This window comes from Coloeus monedula (genome assembly GCF_965178545.1).
Source record: "Coloeus monedula genome assembly, chromosome: 3".
Taxonomy (NCBI): domain Eukaryota; kingdom Metazoa; phylum Chordata; class Aves; order Passeriformes; family Corvidae; genus Coloeus; species Coloeus monedula.
The window spans coordinates 68,612,895-68,630,597 of record NC_138783.1 but is presented as its reverse complement, the minus strand read 5'-3'; the positions used below and the strand labels follow the sequence as shown (position 1 = coordinate 68,630,597).

At 39.4% G+C, this 17,703-nt stretch overlaps 1 protein-coding gene across 1 annotated transcript in view; it reads right to left on the bottom strand.

Annotated features, from left to right (window-relative positions):
- Positions 1-8,068: 8,068 nt before the first annotated feature.
- Positions 8,069-17,703, bottom strand: part of UCHL3 (ubiquitin C-terminal hydrolase L3) — a 43,143-nt gene continuing 33,508 nt past the window's right edge. Inside the window, exons 7-9 of the mRNA XM_082278205.1 lie at positions 12,435-12,510; positions 9,917-9,975; positions 8,069-8,621 (exon numbers count right to left, since the gene is read on the bottom strand). Of these exons, the coding sequence (XP_082134331.1) occupies positions 8,538-8,621; positions 9,917-9,975; positions 12,435-12,510 (219 nt within the window). The 3' untranslated portion in view covers positions 8,069-8,537. The remainder of the gene's footprint in view (positions 8,622-9,916; positions 9,976-12,434; positions 12,511-17,703) is intronic.

The window sequence follows — 17,703 nt, the reverse complement described above, 5'->3', positions numbered from 1 at the left end:
GCTGCCCTACAGCATGGAGAATTCAGCTGGGAACAGGCAGAAAAAGAACTTGACCAGGCCACAGTTTTCTCTCACCAAAAGCTTCAAAAACATATGGGGTGAATTTTTTTTATGGTTTTGGGGTATTTTTTACTCCTCTTGAGATCTGAAAGATACAGCTGCTCATTCCCGTTAGTAAAAAGCCCTCAGCTTCAAGGTTGGAGGTTTTTTTAAGTCTCAGAGTCCAAAGAGTTCTTGATTGGAATACAGAAATATGTTAACACAGCTTTCATTAGCAAAGGCAAAGAGTAACAGTTTACAAAGAGATTTTGGCTTGTTCCTTTAAATACATAGTAGCTAGTGTCTGTATGCTTTCATCTTCCTCTAATGTTAGGGAGAAGCTGGTACACAAAACCCTACCAAAACATCAGAAGTTCAAGTTCATAAATATTTGGAAATCTTCCTGATTTTCAAAACTAATTGTTTAACCATTAGGACTCACCAAGTTTCACTCTCAATCATGTATACACCACTTTGTTTCACCAAGACTCAGAAAACCTTGGGACATGTCTCATTACCCTGAAAATATCATTACTCTTACATACAACAACGGAAATGGTTAGTGTCTTGGCCTTTTAATCCATCTGGATGTAAAGAGTAGAGAACCACAACGGTTCTTCTGAAACACAAACCTCATTTCATAGGGAAATAAATATTTATATTTTCCTTGAGCATTATGGAATTCCTAGCATCCTGTTTATCAATACCTTAAGGTTTGCAAGTTACTCACTTTACAATAAAATACTTCTCCAAGGGGTAAGTTTAAAAGTTACTTTAAAATGAGAACAGCTTTCACATATCAAAAGATAGCCACACAAATTAGATTGAGAAATGGGGGAAGCTGAGCATATGGTTTTTTTTCCCCCCTGCACAAACAGTACACACTTCACACTCACATCACTTTGCTAGTGCTCCCACATGCTACTGGCAGGCAAAGACACAAAACCTTTTGTAGGAATGGTACAACCAGCCAGTATCATACAAAATCTAATAATATTTAAAACAGATCCCCAAACCCTTAAAATAGGATTTTCAAAGAGAACATTACATCACCTTAACGAAGCTGTTTAAAGTAAGCTTTGCCAATTTAAAGAAAGCAATGCAAGAAAGGTATACTTGAGAGAGGAATGCTTTAATTACTTAAACTCACAGCTAGCTCTTACAAGATTGACACATGAGGAAGCCAGGACTGCTTTAATTACCTACGTTCACAGAGGACACAAAACTGACACTTGTGGAGGTCATTTGCCATATATTTGCCTTTGGTGCTCTCAGTTCAACATTCTCAATAGATTTTAAGCACTAGATGTCATTGTTTTACAGAGGAAACAAAGAAACCTGAACGGAGGTCTTGACAAGCTTATAAAGATGAGGAGTCAAAAGTAACAAACATCGTTTTCTTGATTATTTCTTCCTTCCAAAGTTACTGCGATGGTGGTTCTGACAACATTAAGTTTCATCTTAAGTGCATAAGCACAAAACAATAAGCTTAATATGTTAAAATACATCTAAACCAGCACTATAAAGCTCGTCTTTAAAGGCACACCACGACCCAAAGAGAGGCTGTTCAGTATTCCTAACATTTCTCAGCTTCCACGCCATCAGGCTCGCTCGCTCAGCCGATGCTGCCCTGGTCATATTCAGGTACACCCAGGAGCAAGCTCCCTCCCCACGCTTGAGCACGTACCGCACCGGTGTGAGTCGGGGTAACGATACAGAAACACGGATATTTACGTCAAGCGCTATGTGCAGTCAGACAATCACGTTTAAAAATAGGAGAGAAGAAAATGAGTGTTAATTTCAGGTTGCTCTCTGTCCTGAACGCTTTCGAGACAGGAAGGAGCGTCTTTAATTCAGACTGTCTCGGAGCGAGTGTTACAGAAGCAATTTACAAGATGGCAAGAAATTATAAACCTTAATGACAGGAGGGCAATCAAGCCAGCCTTTAATTTGGATTGCGAGGAGGGGGCGGTGGCGATACTGCACAGAGACAGATCTCTGGAAGTTGCCACGATACTTTCTAAAAATAGCAGTATGCAGCTGCCGACAAAGAAGCAAAGTTTGGGGCCACGTCCCTGGAGCTGCTGCCGGACGGCGGGGCAGCCCTGCGGGAGCGCGCTGCGCGCTCCGCCGTGCGGGGGCCGCGGCGGGACCCTGGTCTCGGGCAGGTACCGGGAGTAACCAGGGGCTGGCAACCAGCAGGACCGAGAGGCGCCTCACCTCCACCCATCGCCGGGCTTCGGCGAACGCCGCCGGGAAGTCGCACTCCGCGTCCTCTCTCCCGTCCATGGCCAGCAGCGAGCGAGCGGGGGGCGGCCGGTGCTCGGCGGGGCGGGGGCGCGGGAGCAGCCGCTGTCATTCAGCTGCCTCCTTTTAACGCTACCCGCGCCGTCTCCTCCCCCTCCGCCTCCTCCCCGCGGAACTCCCCCTCCCGGGAGCTCTCTAGCGCTCCGCGGCCGCAGGAATCCGAGGAGCCGCGGGCCGTGTGGCAGCGCCGGGACCCCCGGGAGGGGCCGCACCCCTGCGGCGGTGGCGGCTGCCTCCCGCCGGGACGCGGCGCCCCTTGCGCTCCCGGCCGGTGGAGGCCGCCCCCGGCGCCTCCCGCCTCGGCGCATACCAGGAATAGCTGGGGACAATCGCACCTTTCAGGGCCGGCCCCGCCGCCCCGGCCCCCGCCACCTGCCGCCCCGCCCGGCCGGGACTGCCCAGCGCGCCGCCGCCTCCCTCTGGCGGGGCCGCGGGAGCCCCGGCAGCCCGGGCCGCCTCCCTCACCTCCGCACCGATGGGGCTTCCCCGGCCAACCACAGGCAGCGCCGCGATCCCGGGAAAGCGGCTCCACACTCTGCAGCGTTGACCCGTTTGGGAATGAAGTTAGGAGCCTTTTCCACAGCTACGGGAGACATGAGAGATCCACACTTTCTTTTGAGCTCTTTTCGTACAAAGTGACCGAAGTGGAGGTGCTCAGGCAGAGCTGAAGGCACACGGCTCGGCTTCCATGCTTCCCTCCCCAGCCCCGTTGGCTTCAACTCTGGTTTAGCTCACAGTACCCACACCAGTGCCCACTGCTCTGGCTCATTCGTGTCTCCTCTCCCCGGCACACTACAACGGATTTTTAGCGACTCTTCCACCCCACACGCTATTCCAAGCTAAATTCCAAGCTAATATTCGGAGCTAAAGCCCGGTCTCAGTACAGCCTGACCCCTGGGCCTGCATGGGAGCTGTGCTGAGCTCTGCCCACTGCAGTGACCACAAAGGTGGGGCAGGTTGGGATCATGCTGTGCTGCAGCAAAAGGTCATCCACGCTGACCGAAGCATAGGAGCCAGGAGGCAGATGGTTTGCTGGCTGAACACAGTGAAATCCTTTCTTCCAATACAGGAAGATGTGGACACATGCTAAGCAGAAAAGTTAAATATCGGGGAAAAGAGCCATTTTCTGTAGTAATAATCCACAGCATTAGATTGTTGGGTTTTGACTTCGGTTTGTTTGGGATTTTTTGAGTACTAGATTTTATTCTGAGATTGTATTTAAGCTCTCTATAGCTACTTGAAAGGAGGCTGTGGCAAGGTGAAGCTCAGTCTCTTCTCCCAGGTAACAAGCAACAGGACAAGAGGAAATGGCCTCAAGTTGCACCAGGGGAGGTGCAAGTAGATTTTAGATTGGATATAAGGAAAAATTTCTTCAATGCAAGCACAGTCAGGCATTGGCACAAGCTGCCCAGGGATGTAGGGGAATCACTATCCCTGGAAGTGTTCAAAATACATGGATGTGGTACTTGGGGACATGGTTTAGTGGTGAACATGGCAATGTTAGTTTAACAGTTGTGCTCAATGATCTTAGAGGTCTTTTCCAACTTTCACAATTCTATGATCTTTTCCTACTTGAACTTTTTGTAGTATTTTTTCTTTCCATGTCTTCTCTGTATGTAAAACTGAGTTGCTTCATACATCTTTTGCCTTTATAGCCCATGGCAGAACATTCATAATTTTTGAAGGACTACTGAGAAAAGATAACTCAAAATTTGTACCACACACAAATTCACTTCTCCTGAGATGTTTACTTGGGAACACATCTTATTTCTGCTTTATAGAAAACCTTCTTAGAATAGAGAAAAAGAATTTTAGGAGATCAACAAACCAGGAAGCTATCAGTTTCTGCAGTATATGGAAATCAGTGTTGCTGGTGTTACATGCAGGAGGGAAAATGCAGTGACTCTGGCTGAAGTAAGTTCCACGGGAGATGTTTGACATTTATTAAAGTTACAAATGCATAGAAGTTATGTAGTTATCTCCTCACCATGGTATGATTTGAGACATCTATGCTATAGAGCCAGCAAGGAACATTATGATAATCCAAGCTGTAATTTTGAAGTTTTTTTCTTACTCCTTTCTCCTGTTCCAAGACAGACCAGCCACAAGACCAAACACAAATGAAGAATCTGCATTTTTCTTGAGTGGGAAGCCTGAACATCAGAAAACAACCCTCTCATCTCACTATTTAACATCCATGATTACAAAGGTTAAAAATGTCTAAATAAAGCATTTATCAGCTGCTGCTGCTGGCTGACATCAGTTTGCAGTACCTGAGGTTACCAAACATTTTTCTGGAGAACTACAGCAGCTTTTCTCCAGTTTTCAAGGTCTTTCACTTCACCTAAAAATACAGGGCTTGCCCCTAAGTAGGAGAAGGTAACTAAGAATTCTATAAAGCAGGCTTCAAAAGAGGTCATGTTAAAAAAAAAAAATCACATTTCTCACTTATTTCTGGTTGCTTTATTTCACTTCATGACAAATCAATTCACTTTTCTTACAAATGAAGTGTTTAATGTTTTAGATCAAGTAATTCAAGTAATTTGAGTAATCATGTTATTTGATTAAGTGTTTAAGTAGACTGCACGGATCACAGCAACTTTCAAGTCAAAGTTATTCACTATGTAAAAAAAAGTTCCCACATGTAAATCTCATTTTAAAAGTGAATTTTAAATCAACTGTCACAGATAAATTATCTATGTAGGCCTGAGCAACCAAAATAGTTTTATTATTCCTTTGTGCTAACAATGTAAGTCACCAGAGTCCTAGATCAGAGAAAGATTACATATACCAGATATGACTGCTAATTGTTGCTGTCAAAAGTAGCAAGCATAATATTGTTTTACTTGACAAAAATAAACCCTTTCTATGTGTGTGCTCCTAGGGATAAGTCAGGCAACAGTTTACGTCATATTCTTTTCAAGGAGAGTTCTACAACTATTTGACACAATAATATTTTCTATCAAGGCAGACTTCTTCCTTTAAAGAAAGACCATATTTATTTTATAAATGCGGGTTGTTAAGTGTCTTCTTTTTCCAAAACACACATTTCAATGTCAGAGAACAACTTTCTTCTACTTCCCTTAACTGAATCATGCAGCCATAATTGAAAGGAAAGGGCATTGTACTGGTTATTAAATTCTTATGATTTCTTAACAAAATGCCTGTAAATAACATGGAAAAACTTGCACCAATATACTTAAAAGAGCTTGAACAATCCTGTGTGCTTAATAACACGCCAGCTCCACTCAGCTAAAATTAATGTAAGCATGGAGCATGCATCATCTCTTCACTCCTACACACACCATGTCCATAAGATGGTGTGTACAGGTGGCCCAGACTGCAGAGGCTGAAGAGGGATTTTCTGGCACTGCGGCCTGTGGCCAAGCCATGCTCCTCTGCACAAAGGTGTCGAGGCTCTGGCAGGGCTGCACAAGTCAGAAACTACAGTGTTATTTTCCCACGGAGCTTGAACTAATAAGCGGAGATTGTACAGCTCAGGCGATGATGCAGACATTGGGGCATCACAGAGCCAAAAGCACCATGGGGTCTGCAGGGCTTATCAGCCTCTAATCAGGACCTTGCTTGACTTTACAAGTCAGCCAAGTGTTCATACCTCAGTTCTTCTATCCATGTTATACAGGTTCTGTCAATGACAAAGATACTCCAGCAGCTTGTAGATCCCTTTACTTCCTGTGCTCCTCAAGACAGTCACCAAAGCCTGTGCCAAAGCATGCTCTCACAAGCTCTGGAAGGCTGTTACACTCTACATGTCAGGTGAGACGGTATTTCTGCAGTGCAGCCTTTCACAATTTCTAGCAAGGGACCACGCAGTGATTAGACACAGTTCAGCATAGAAACTGGTGCACTGCTCTTCCTTTGGCATCTCCAAGCAGTGTTCACTAAAATGTACCATCTTACATATTAATAAACCAGAAATTAACACTGAAAATAAAACAAAAGAGGGAAACCTTACCCTGCAGAACAACTGATTTGAAGACTATGTAGAAGATGCTAAGCAAAACTACAACATTGCCAAAATACTAAGAATTCTTATCTATATGTTTTTACTTAAGATTCAACATGTATTTTTCAGCGTGACCACAGAAAATCCCACCCCAAATTTATTACTCTAACCTTATTATCCTTTGTCCTGAATTTATCTAATCAGTCCTTGTACTCAACAAGGAGCTCCACTTCTGAAGGGATTTTGCAATAAACAGTTGCACAAAAACAGACACACCATACATTACTTAAACCCACTGAATTGTTCTAAACATTGAAGAGCATATATGATGAGACTATTTCCCTAGAGCAGACAATTGATGCAGCTAGTTTAACAGCTTTGAACTGCACTTCCTCTCTTTCCTCACCCTCCTCCCTATCCTAAAAGGCCCTTATCTATATTAACTATGGCTTACTTGAAAGATAATCCTCTAAGTCACCATTAGCTTAAAATATGCAATATCCCAATTCAGTGGTGACAACCTTTGTTTGATTTTTCAACCTTTGTTTGATATTAGCAAGAAGACAACACAGCTGGTTTGGTTACTAAAGCCTCTGATTTTTATTTAAAAGCAAGTTTCAGGGCTTTACTAATGAGCATGGCAACAAAAAGCAAGTCTTAATGATACTGCATTTTATTGGTGTAAAAAAGCAAAAGCTTCAAAAATGGAAGCTCATTAGTGTCATTCTTCTCCCTTGCTTTTCCAATCAGCTCACTTACAGAAAACAGAATGTTGTTACTGGACTCTCCAGGTGACATGTTTTAGACAGACACTCCAACTTTTTCCTTAGAGTGCAAGAGATGTTCTTAAGTGATAAGACAGACTCCCACGCCTCCTTCTTTTCTATAAAGAAGGAAGACTCTGCCAGAGTGCTTCTGGAATAATCCCATTCATTTTTACTGCAAAGACAATTGATAGAGAATGAAAGCATCCTCTGGGACGCGGAGGGCTCAGTTTCCTTTGGCAGTGGGTTTGATTGGAAGCAAACCTAAATTATTCCACTTTAAAGGAGTGAATAAGGAGTATTTTTCTGGAACGTCAAAAACATGCACATTAACACAAACCAACCTTCACAAGAATCCTAAAGTGTTAAGACTGCTTAGCCAAAAAACTGAACCCAAAACCAAACCAAACCAAGAAAACCAAACCCCAAACAACCACAGTGTTACTATTCAGGTACAGAAAATGGTCAACAGTACCTTAAGAACAGTGGGTGGAGTGGGAGGGATGGCACAGGGGAAGGGTATCACACAGCATTCAGTAATGCCACCTGACAAACTCACAATAGATATTCCTACAGGGGAGAAAAGTATATAACCATCATAGCTACCTTAAAATCTCCAGTCTCTTTCTGTTGTTGCTGAACAAAACTTCATTGCAACCAGCATCACTTTTCTATCATTTATTTCAGTTAGGTGAGGTACTACTGCTGTATTCACCTGTGTGTGCCCTCCACAGTCCTACCATTTGAATTAGTTAATGCGCCTTTTCAGGAGGAAAAAATCCACGTCATTTTTCCATATATACAAATAGCAAACATTGGTTTAACTAAAGTTTTTTGACAATTTATTGGACTTGAGAAACACAGTGAAGTTTTATTCAAAATGTAAACATTAAGATAATTTTAAAATGTTAGTTCTCACCAACAGTAAGAATAGTCCTTTTTCTGCCTTTTTTCTTCAATATATTTATTTATAAATAATGCACTGAAAAAATGTCTTTGTCATTTGAGTCACCTGAAGAAGTTCTTATAATATTCTTGCACCATTATAAATAAAAGATGGAGATAGCCTCATATTCCCAGTGTTCACCCATTACCACACCACATACTCCACTCAGAATGTTACCTGTGCATGACACAAATGATAATCCTGCTCTGAAGTAGCTCATCATTATTACGAGGACATATCACAGACAGTAATTCCCAAAACTTTTAAGGGGGTGGAAGGAAAAAAAACCCACCACATAGAAATCTTGCACAAAATGCATGCCTGTATAGAAATAACCAAAGTTGCTGTAGGAACAAGCAGCAAAATATAGCAAGGACAAATGCAAAGTTTATTCCATGTATGCTACAATTAGTCAAGAATGTTAGGGAAGTATCAAAATTTGTACTATTAACATATGGCAACAGTTTTATTCTTACAATACATTGCAAGAGAGTAGCCTCACTGGAAAAGGCTTTTAAGCTGCAGACAGTGCAATTGCATTAAATCTTAATTCTTCTGGGTCACGTTCCATGAATTTCTTGCAAACTTCTATTGCATCCTAGGGGAAAAACAGTACAAAAAAAAAACCAAAATGAAAAACAGTATAAATCATATTTATTACAAAAAAACCAAACAAAACACAACTGAAATATGAAGATATGCTTTATCCAAACTATGCTCAAAATGGATTTTTACATAAAGGTTTACTAAATAGTGTGACAAGCCTACATAAACTGTATTTCTGATGTAAGTTACCACTATTCAAGATTACTTACAGTGCTCATATGGGCGGCCTAAAAGAGCAAAAGTTTTATGCAGGACCTCAGCAATGATGATTTTTGTGACTGAGTATTACTCTGTGCAGCAGATATGTTGCTTCTCTGACTTTCTAAATGCATCTCTGAAGCTTGCCTTAACTAGTACTGCTGCCTTCAGAAATTTTTCCTTTGTTTCAAGATGAATCTAAGCTGGGCGGAGTAATTGAAAGATTTTAAGTAATTCCTTCATCTAGTCTAGCTTTAGGGTGCAATCTGGAGAACACATGTTATCAGTAAAACAGGGAAAAGGAACATAGGAAATAAGGAAAGCTTTATCCAATTTCTTCCCCTGTCCAAGCAGGCACAAATTGTTTGCAAACTTAACAGACGTTAGTCTGTGCTTCTAAACTATAAAATCGTTTTGGGTTTTGTTTGTTTTAGTTTCTCTGGTTTCTTCATTTTTTAATGCTAATCCAGTCTGGATATCATAAAAGTCAGATCTATGCACTGCCTTCTCTCAACTTCAACTTTGCACATTCTGTGGGGACGACAGTTTATTCTCCCAACTCAGTGTATCCCTTTCCAATTCATTTCTCAGCTCATGACACAAAGTAGCACCCAAAAGAAGATGTGAAAGCGGAGAAGAATGATTATTAGCAAGGGTCACAAAGGAAATCAGCTTCTGTCTAGCCTGACACCTATCAAACTATAACTAAACCAAAGGAAAGAGAATGAAAAATTTTAAGTTTCCAATCTGCTACCTTGTTACACGTACTATTTGAAAGGAGCAGGAGTGTATGAAAATCTAAGCACAGAAGATAAGTCAGTCTGATCTTCTGTCATAGTCAACCCTTCTGACATTTCTTATGATACAATACTTTCATCTGGAGCCACAACGTGAGTGTTCCAAAATATCTCTTTTCAAAACTGAGTAAACCGAATTTTGCCTCACCATTCCACTCACTCTATTCCTCATCCAACCATAAATATAGCTAGACTTGTATAGGTATTTTCATGTATCTATTTTATAAATTTTGCGGAAATACAGCAAGAATTTTGTATAACACCATTTATTAAGAAGGCTCTCTATCCCTACCTCTAAAAAAGAATCGTCACTGGTTTCCCCATGGTTTATTGGAAATGGCTTGCGCCCATCTGTTGAAAGACAAAGTGGGATTGAACAACACATTTATAAAATTATAAAAGCTTCATTCTTCCAGTTAAAACTATTTACACAGATTTTTTTGTACTTCACTTTCAAAAATGCTATCTCATTTTTCATAAAGGCCACACATGCAGCTAGCTCTTCCCTGGTCTCTCCACTGCTGACTGCTTGTACCAGTATCATTATATACAGTCTCTTACTTTTAAAAAATAATCCAATTAAAACGATGAAATATTTTTCAATATTTAATTTGAAAACTTAAAGGCTGTAAGTTGCTATTGTTTTAATGCTGGTGTAGTACTTCAGTTTTTCAAGTAGAGTAGAAAAATTTCAGCAACATTTGATGGATTTACGCAGACAGACAGCTCTATGTCTGTGGTGTTTGACAGCTGTGATCAGGGACTCCACAGTAGACCAAAGCAACAAACCCACCATTCTGAAGAGTCTGGCATCACTGAAAATGTTTCTGTCATTTAAAATAAATTAGCAAACAAACCCAACAGCTCTAAGTATTAAGCACTTTCATGGCATTTAAGAAGGGTTGCTATAGTTACTTTTTTCTTGCATTTCCAATAGAATAATGCTTGTCATTCTCAGCATTTTAAAAATAACTTCATTCATATAAATATGCTTCAGGTTACTTGCAAAGGGTTAACAGTATGAAAACCTGTGACAGGATACCTGTATTTGCTAAACCACTTTTGGTTCTGTCTTCCCTGTGAAAGGCTTTTCCCTCCCCAAAGATGCCATCAAAGTTGACAACACTTCCAAACTACATTTTCCATAACTAAAAATAGATATGATGTTAGAAAACTTATGGATTTACATGAACAAGATGTTGTTCATTACTGTAACTACCATGACTGAAGTTACAAGGCAAAACCCTCAGAAAATGCCAGGAAAACAGAACTGAATGCCCTGCACTGTTGCAAGCTAAGTTCACCTCAATTTTTGGGCTTTTTTTATGTCCATATGGCAGAACAACATTTTAATTTCATGCGCCTATAAATAATGTGTTTTCTATGACAAAAACATCATAAACATTTAATATCCATGTGCTTCCTTAGCACACCAAAGCCCACATGCTGCCCACACTGTCTGAAGCCAGTGAATCAATTGAAAAACCTTCTTCCATTTTCCTACTTTTAGGTTGGGGATTTTTTTGCTTCCTTCCGCTGGTATGGAGAGAAGTTATTTTAAGAACAAAAGAAGTAGTACTACTAGCATTCCACTGCACAGCAGAGCTAAATGCCTCTTCTTTTTCTAATTTTTTTAAAGAAAAAATTCAAATGGGGGTTCTCTTGCATCATACCTACAGAAAATAGGTAAATATGGTCATCATAGTATGTAGTCTGCTTGTTAATCAGCATAAATTAACGGACAATGAAAATGTATCATGGAAATAGTAGCACACAACTGAAAAAAGAGCAAGTCATCCCTTATGCCTTGAAATTTAGAGCCATAAAATATTTATATTGCATTCTACAGTTCTTAACTTTTTGATCTAGTCCACTGACAGATACACAGGGGCATAAAACACAAAAATGTGTGCCTATTGGTTATGACTTATCTCTGGTAATATCGCTTAGATCAACTTAATATTAACATAAGCACTTCTTATATACTGCTTATGCCCCATGTTGTGATAAGTTACCACCTGTTAAGGGCATTGCTTAATTACATGCTGATTTTCAAAAGATGAAAATCATATAACCATAAAATACTGCAAAAATTATGCTAGGAAATACCAGTGCCTTGCAGTTTTTAAATGCTGATCTGCTTGCTGATTTTCTGAAGAGCCTGCTGGAAAACCTAGTTGCTCAGCAACATATTTAAGACTGGAGTCATTAGAGAATATCTGAGCAAAACTAAGTGCTACACAATCTGAAGAGGGAAAAGATAGCTGTGGTTCAAAAAATAAGGACTACTGTTGTACAGTTAACTGTCTATTGACCACAAAAAGTAGAGGAAAAACATGACAAGACTATTACAAATGAGTTGCAGAATATTAATATCTCTTAATACCCTGATGACATACTTTAGCTAACATTTCTGAAGTGGCACACAGTTGATTTAATACTTCCACAAGCAATCCAGGAACATAAATATAACGAATGTCCTGTGAAATTTTGAGTGTTTATTCATTCTTCTTGCTTCCTGTCCTGATAAATGCCGAAAAATGATGTTTTGAGGCAGTCTAGTATTCTGTACCATTTTGTCTTAATAGGATGGAGTTGACGGAAGGAGAATAAAAAAAAAAAAACCCAAAACAATGGGAAGAAGGCTGCAGTTGTTTGACAGAAATCCCCAGAGAGTTAAGATGCAGCTAAAAAGAACCTAAGCCCTACATAATAACATCAAGAAATCTCCCTGAAACTTTTCACAGTTAACAGCATCACTACTTGTATTTGTTTCAAACAAATGGAGAATGCATAGAAAGTGTTCTTACCCAATTCATAGAGATGACCACCTACATTAACTAATGCAATAAAGTGAAGATCTACTTTTTCATCTATACTTGGTGCCTGCAAGACAAAACAAGACAAAAAGAAATTGTGTTTACTAAAACTCTTATACATATATGATTAATGAGCACGTATCATCATAATATCCAAAACAACTGGACAAAAGAAATCACAATTGGGAAGCACATTCTGGATCTATACAGAATGGCAGAAGTCAAGTGAGGAACATTTTGGCATATAAAGAAACTGCATGTATCAGTAAGAATCCATGCAGTGGAGTATCTGGAAGTATTTCTGATTATAGCTCTACATAAAAGCTTTATTTTTCATTACTGAATTAAAAGTAAAATCAGCTCAAATACATAAACATCAAAAATAGACTTTCATATAAACAACATCCTTCACTAACCTATCTCCCATAACACAATGATGCAGGGCTCAACTCTAAACCTCTAACATTTTAAAACTGAAAATATTCACTTGGTCAAAATAATTTTTCCCGCATAAACCAACCCCAGTTAACCAGTTCTTCTTTCAGAGGCAGTCAAAGCAAACACATCTTAGATGGGGACGAAAGAAAATAACCAGAGGTGCCCAGACTGAATTTTCAAAGTAGTATCATACTCATCATATCCCCTAAGGACTGAAGTACAGCGACAGCACCAAGGGACATGACATAAAAAATGGTTACTATTAGTAAAGATCTGCCTAGGCCAGTAGGTTTTTTTTGCTGTGCTGGAAACTACAGCAAGCAAAAGCTTTTGCAGAAGATTGCTGGGCATGCACAGCGTGGTGCTCCACCAACACACCTTCCCAGCACCCACTGAGCAGTGGTGTTTGAACTTGTGAGCCAAAAGTTCTGTCATCACTTTTGAGCCAAAAGCTCTATCACCACTATTGTGTTCAATAGCAATTGATGGTGTTAATTCCTTATCAGTCTGTCCAGTCTGCATCTGAACTTTGATCCACAATTTAAGATGATACCATTCTGAGCAAATGGGAAAAAGACTTCAGTTTTTCTTCATTATTAAGAATCTGACTTGTCTGAAAATCTATTTCATACCATTTTCTTTCATCTTTTAATTACTGCTAGGCTTACATGAATTTCCTAAAAGATTCTAAAAATGTAAAAACTTGCTAGAAACAGGTTAGAGTGTAAAATAAGTTTTAGGACCTCAAAGTCGTATCATCTTTTCAAGACTGGGTTCAAAATTTCCTTTTTGATGATGGCCACGAGAAGAGACTTTAAAAGATGATATAAATTGAAGAAATTTGGCAAATAACCAGAAGAACAGAGTGAAGGACAAGAAGTCACCACAAGTCCTTCAATATATCAAGAAGGCAAAAGAACAAAGCACTGTGGAAGAACTGCTAACAGCTTACAGAAATTCTATGTAGCAAGCTCAAGAAAGAGAAAAAAAGAAAAATAAAACAAAAAACCACACAACTTCCCCTCGCTTTCATTTGAGATTTATCTCCATGACCAGTTAAAAGTGTGAAAGGCCCAAATACCCTGTTTCATCACTGTTTCAGAGAGCCTAGAATGGAGAAAAGGCATTCTGGTCACTGAAGGTGAGGCATCTATCAAAGGGGCAAGAGGATCTTTCCACCAGAAATTCAAGCAGTCTAAGTAAAATAGCCTATGATAACTTTGTTTCACAGAAGGCCAAACAGAGCCAGGATTTAGCAAAGCCAAGCAGCCTCAAGAACTTGACTACCCCAGCTGCAAACTTCAAAGGACCACAGGTTTCCATAAAATCACACAAGACAGTAGGTAACATCCAATGGCACCTTGTTGTTATTGCTATTGATCACCCAACTTTTTACAGACATCTAAACTGTAGTGCTACAAAAGTGTGTAGGCAGGCAAGGCTGAGCATCCTTGTCAAATCCCACATTGTCACCTAATTCCCTTCATAGACATACGACTTCACCGCTGTTCACTAATCCACTAAACATACCAACTAACAAATCAGGGTTTAAGAAACTTCAGGGTTAGGCGAAAGACCACTGCCAGTTAGTTGCACTTTAGGATGGAAGTGGCTTTACAATTTAAAGAACATACTCTACCTGGGCTCAAAGTGACATGAAGTAGAAGAGTACATCACTACTTCAGGGGACTTTGAGATGTTCAGGATTTGATTTTGACCACATTTAGAACAAGATATAGTTGCCCTTTTGACCATTTTGGGGGTTATGTTCTTTGTCTGATTCTAATAAACAACCTTTCTCTAGAGAGACACAATTGGCATGCCTGGAATGCTGAGTCTATATATAGAAAGAAGATGGATAAGGAACTCATCAAAAAAAGCATGATTGACTTTTCATAAAGTTTACTTAGAGGCAGACTCCTATAGAATCCTGCTGAGTTTTTGTACATGACTAATCTAAATAACATGCTTTCATTGTGCTATTGCCATAGACCGTGAGAAATGTTGTGTTTTTAATTCCCCAACCTCAGAGAGAACGAAAGCCATTATTAAGTTTTCTGCGATATGTTCTAACGTAGGCTGTTTCCTTCCATTGATATTTCTTTTAATCTAATCTAGATAGCAGTAAAGTTGATTTGTTACATTTCTTGAAAAATTAGGATTTCAGTAATTTTTGACAGAAAAATATTTGCATAATCATAAGCACTGAGAAACAATAGGGTCTGAATAGTCACAATGACCTAAAACTTTGTATTATAAAATCTGTTGCTTATAACTTAGGCAAACAAGTAACTGGATTAAACTTTCCCAGTGTGATGAATCTGATTCAAAATCCCTCCACCCCTCCCATCCTTAGGGAAAAAACTCCCAACACATCCATATGTGTGCAAACACACTCACACACACAGATACCACATGAAAAGTCAGGCCAATTTCCATTTCACTGGGAAGCTCTAGAAATTCTAACACTTGAACCAGAAGATTTTAAATTTCAAAGGAATGGAAAAAAGAGGGAATGTCAGCTCCAGAGACATGTCTTTTGTGGCCTCCTTGGAAAGCTACACCTTTGGCCATGTTTTCAAGTTTCTAACAAAGTGTCTATGTCAATGTTTAAAAGAATAAGGAGCATAACTTTAAAAAGTCTGCCTGCCTGTTCATCACTATGTAGTATTGCTTAGAACAGTTACAGAGGATTTTCTCTTGATTACCCGTCATGTCAAAGACCACAGTAACACAGACATCAATCAAGTGTTGAGATGAACGGTTCCTCTAGACTTTTCACTTAAAAGCCCAGTCAGTGTGCAAAAGGAGAAAGCACATTTGAAGGACCACATATATGTATGAACCACAAGGAAAGAAAAAGACACAGGAGTCTAAATAAGGGGATTGTCTAATCAGGACTTGGAACTAACCCATGGGATTCAAGACTCATTTTTCAAGTCTTCTGAAGAGCCGTCATGCTGAGTGCATAAAATTTATACTTCTCTACTATCCAGCAAAGACAGAAAGAGGACAAATACCAGCACCTTGAGTAGCTTACAGAAGCTTATGTTATGGTTGCAATCATAGTATAAGAAGTAAGAAGTAAGTTTTGGTAGTATGGGTCAGTAGATATAATTTTTCCAATTTATCTCTCCAACCTAAAAACATGCTGAAAGATAAAAACCAGAAGTCTTGAAACAGATTTAAAGAAGAAAAATACAAGAAGTTCAGTGCTCAAAGGGTTGGTTCTGAGAACATCAGCTAAAATATAACTTTTTCCTAAGGAACTAAGGTAGCACTCAATGATATTAATACAGAATATCTTCATGAATACCCAGTCTCACACACAAAAGAGACAGCCAAGGTTGTCTGCCCTCTAATTTTGGATACCACATTAAAAGCACTTAAATATCAGAGTCCCAATTTTTCAGAGGATTTGACTGCCTTCTCTCCTAACCCGGACATTCAAATTGAATAATAAACAAGTTGACCTTTGTGAGAAATCGATTTTAATTGACTGTCTCAGGTCAATACCCATTAGTTCACGCTATTGAAACAGAACCTCTACATTTCTTCCTCTCTTCTCTTCACTAACAGATTTCAAATCACTAATTAAAATGGCACTTCCCAAAGTTTTTACAATATAAATGATAACCCTTCCTACTCCTTGTACTAAGAAATTCCCTTAGTTTTACCTTTCACCACTGCATGCTGCCCTCTCCTCATGAACTAAACCAGTCTTTCTAGTTGTTGTACTAACCTTCAGAAGCTCAATGGTACACCCCGTATCACTGTTTGCCCAATCATATCAGCCTGTCTAATAAAGTATATTTCATCACCTGTACAGTTTATCTTGCAATGCACTTAGAACATTATCCCAATCTAAAAGTTGGTATTCAGTTTTCATGCATTTGAAATCCTTTGATCTTGAAATGGTGCTACGTCAAAACAAGACTGTTCATCAAATTTGATTTGCAACTAGTTTCTTCTCCCCAAAGCTTCATTTCTGGGACAAACTTACAACTGGGAAAAAAAAATGGTTTTACTCTCATGGATCCACTGAACAAGCCTCACCACACCCCACTTAAAATTTATTTATGAAAGACCACATTACAAAAGCAGATTCAATGTTACATGACAATTTTCAGGAAATTTCTTCCAACAGTATCTTGTATTTTTATTATTCCCTTACACTTGCTTTTGAAAGCAAGAAGGAAAGCAAGAAGCCTCACAAACAGTTTACTAGAATGCTTTGCAATACAGGTAGTGACTGGGAAAGGGGAAAAAAACCCACACTTGGTGTTAAGTCAAGAAACTGGCATCAGGAGTCTCTCAGGTTATGGAAGAAGAGTACTGAAGACTGATAGGGAAAAGACAATTTTGCAGAACCTTCAGGAATAAAAAATTTCAGATACATCCAACTGAAAGATCATGTCAAAAGCAGCTGCAGTGTTAAGAGAAGAAAAAGCCTTAGAGGTTTAACTATACAAATTTACTTACAAGGAATTACAAGAAGCCAAAGAAAAACATATCCAAAAAAGAAGATTACACAACAGAATACTAGTATGGTTTAGATTCAATAAATTCTGAAGTAAAAGGAAAAAAGTGATGCAATTGCTATTGAGTAGATCAGATGTCTGTAACTTCCGTTTTGAAGCATGGGATGTGCTTGGGCAAATACACCCTGTAGGACTGTAAAAGGCGTTTGGGTCTCGGTTGAAGTACTACAACTAAAACAAAGACCATAGGAATAATGATCACAAGTTTTTATCAAGATTATTTCTGACTCTTTCTCACAAAACAGTGACATCTCTATTCATACCCAATATACTGCAGCAAG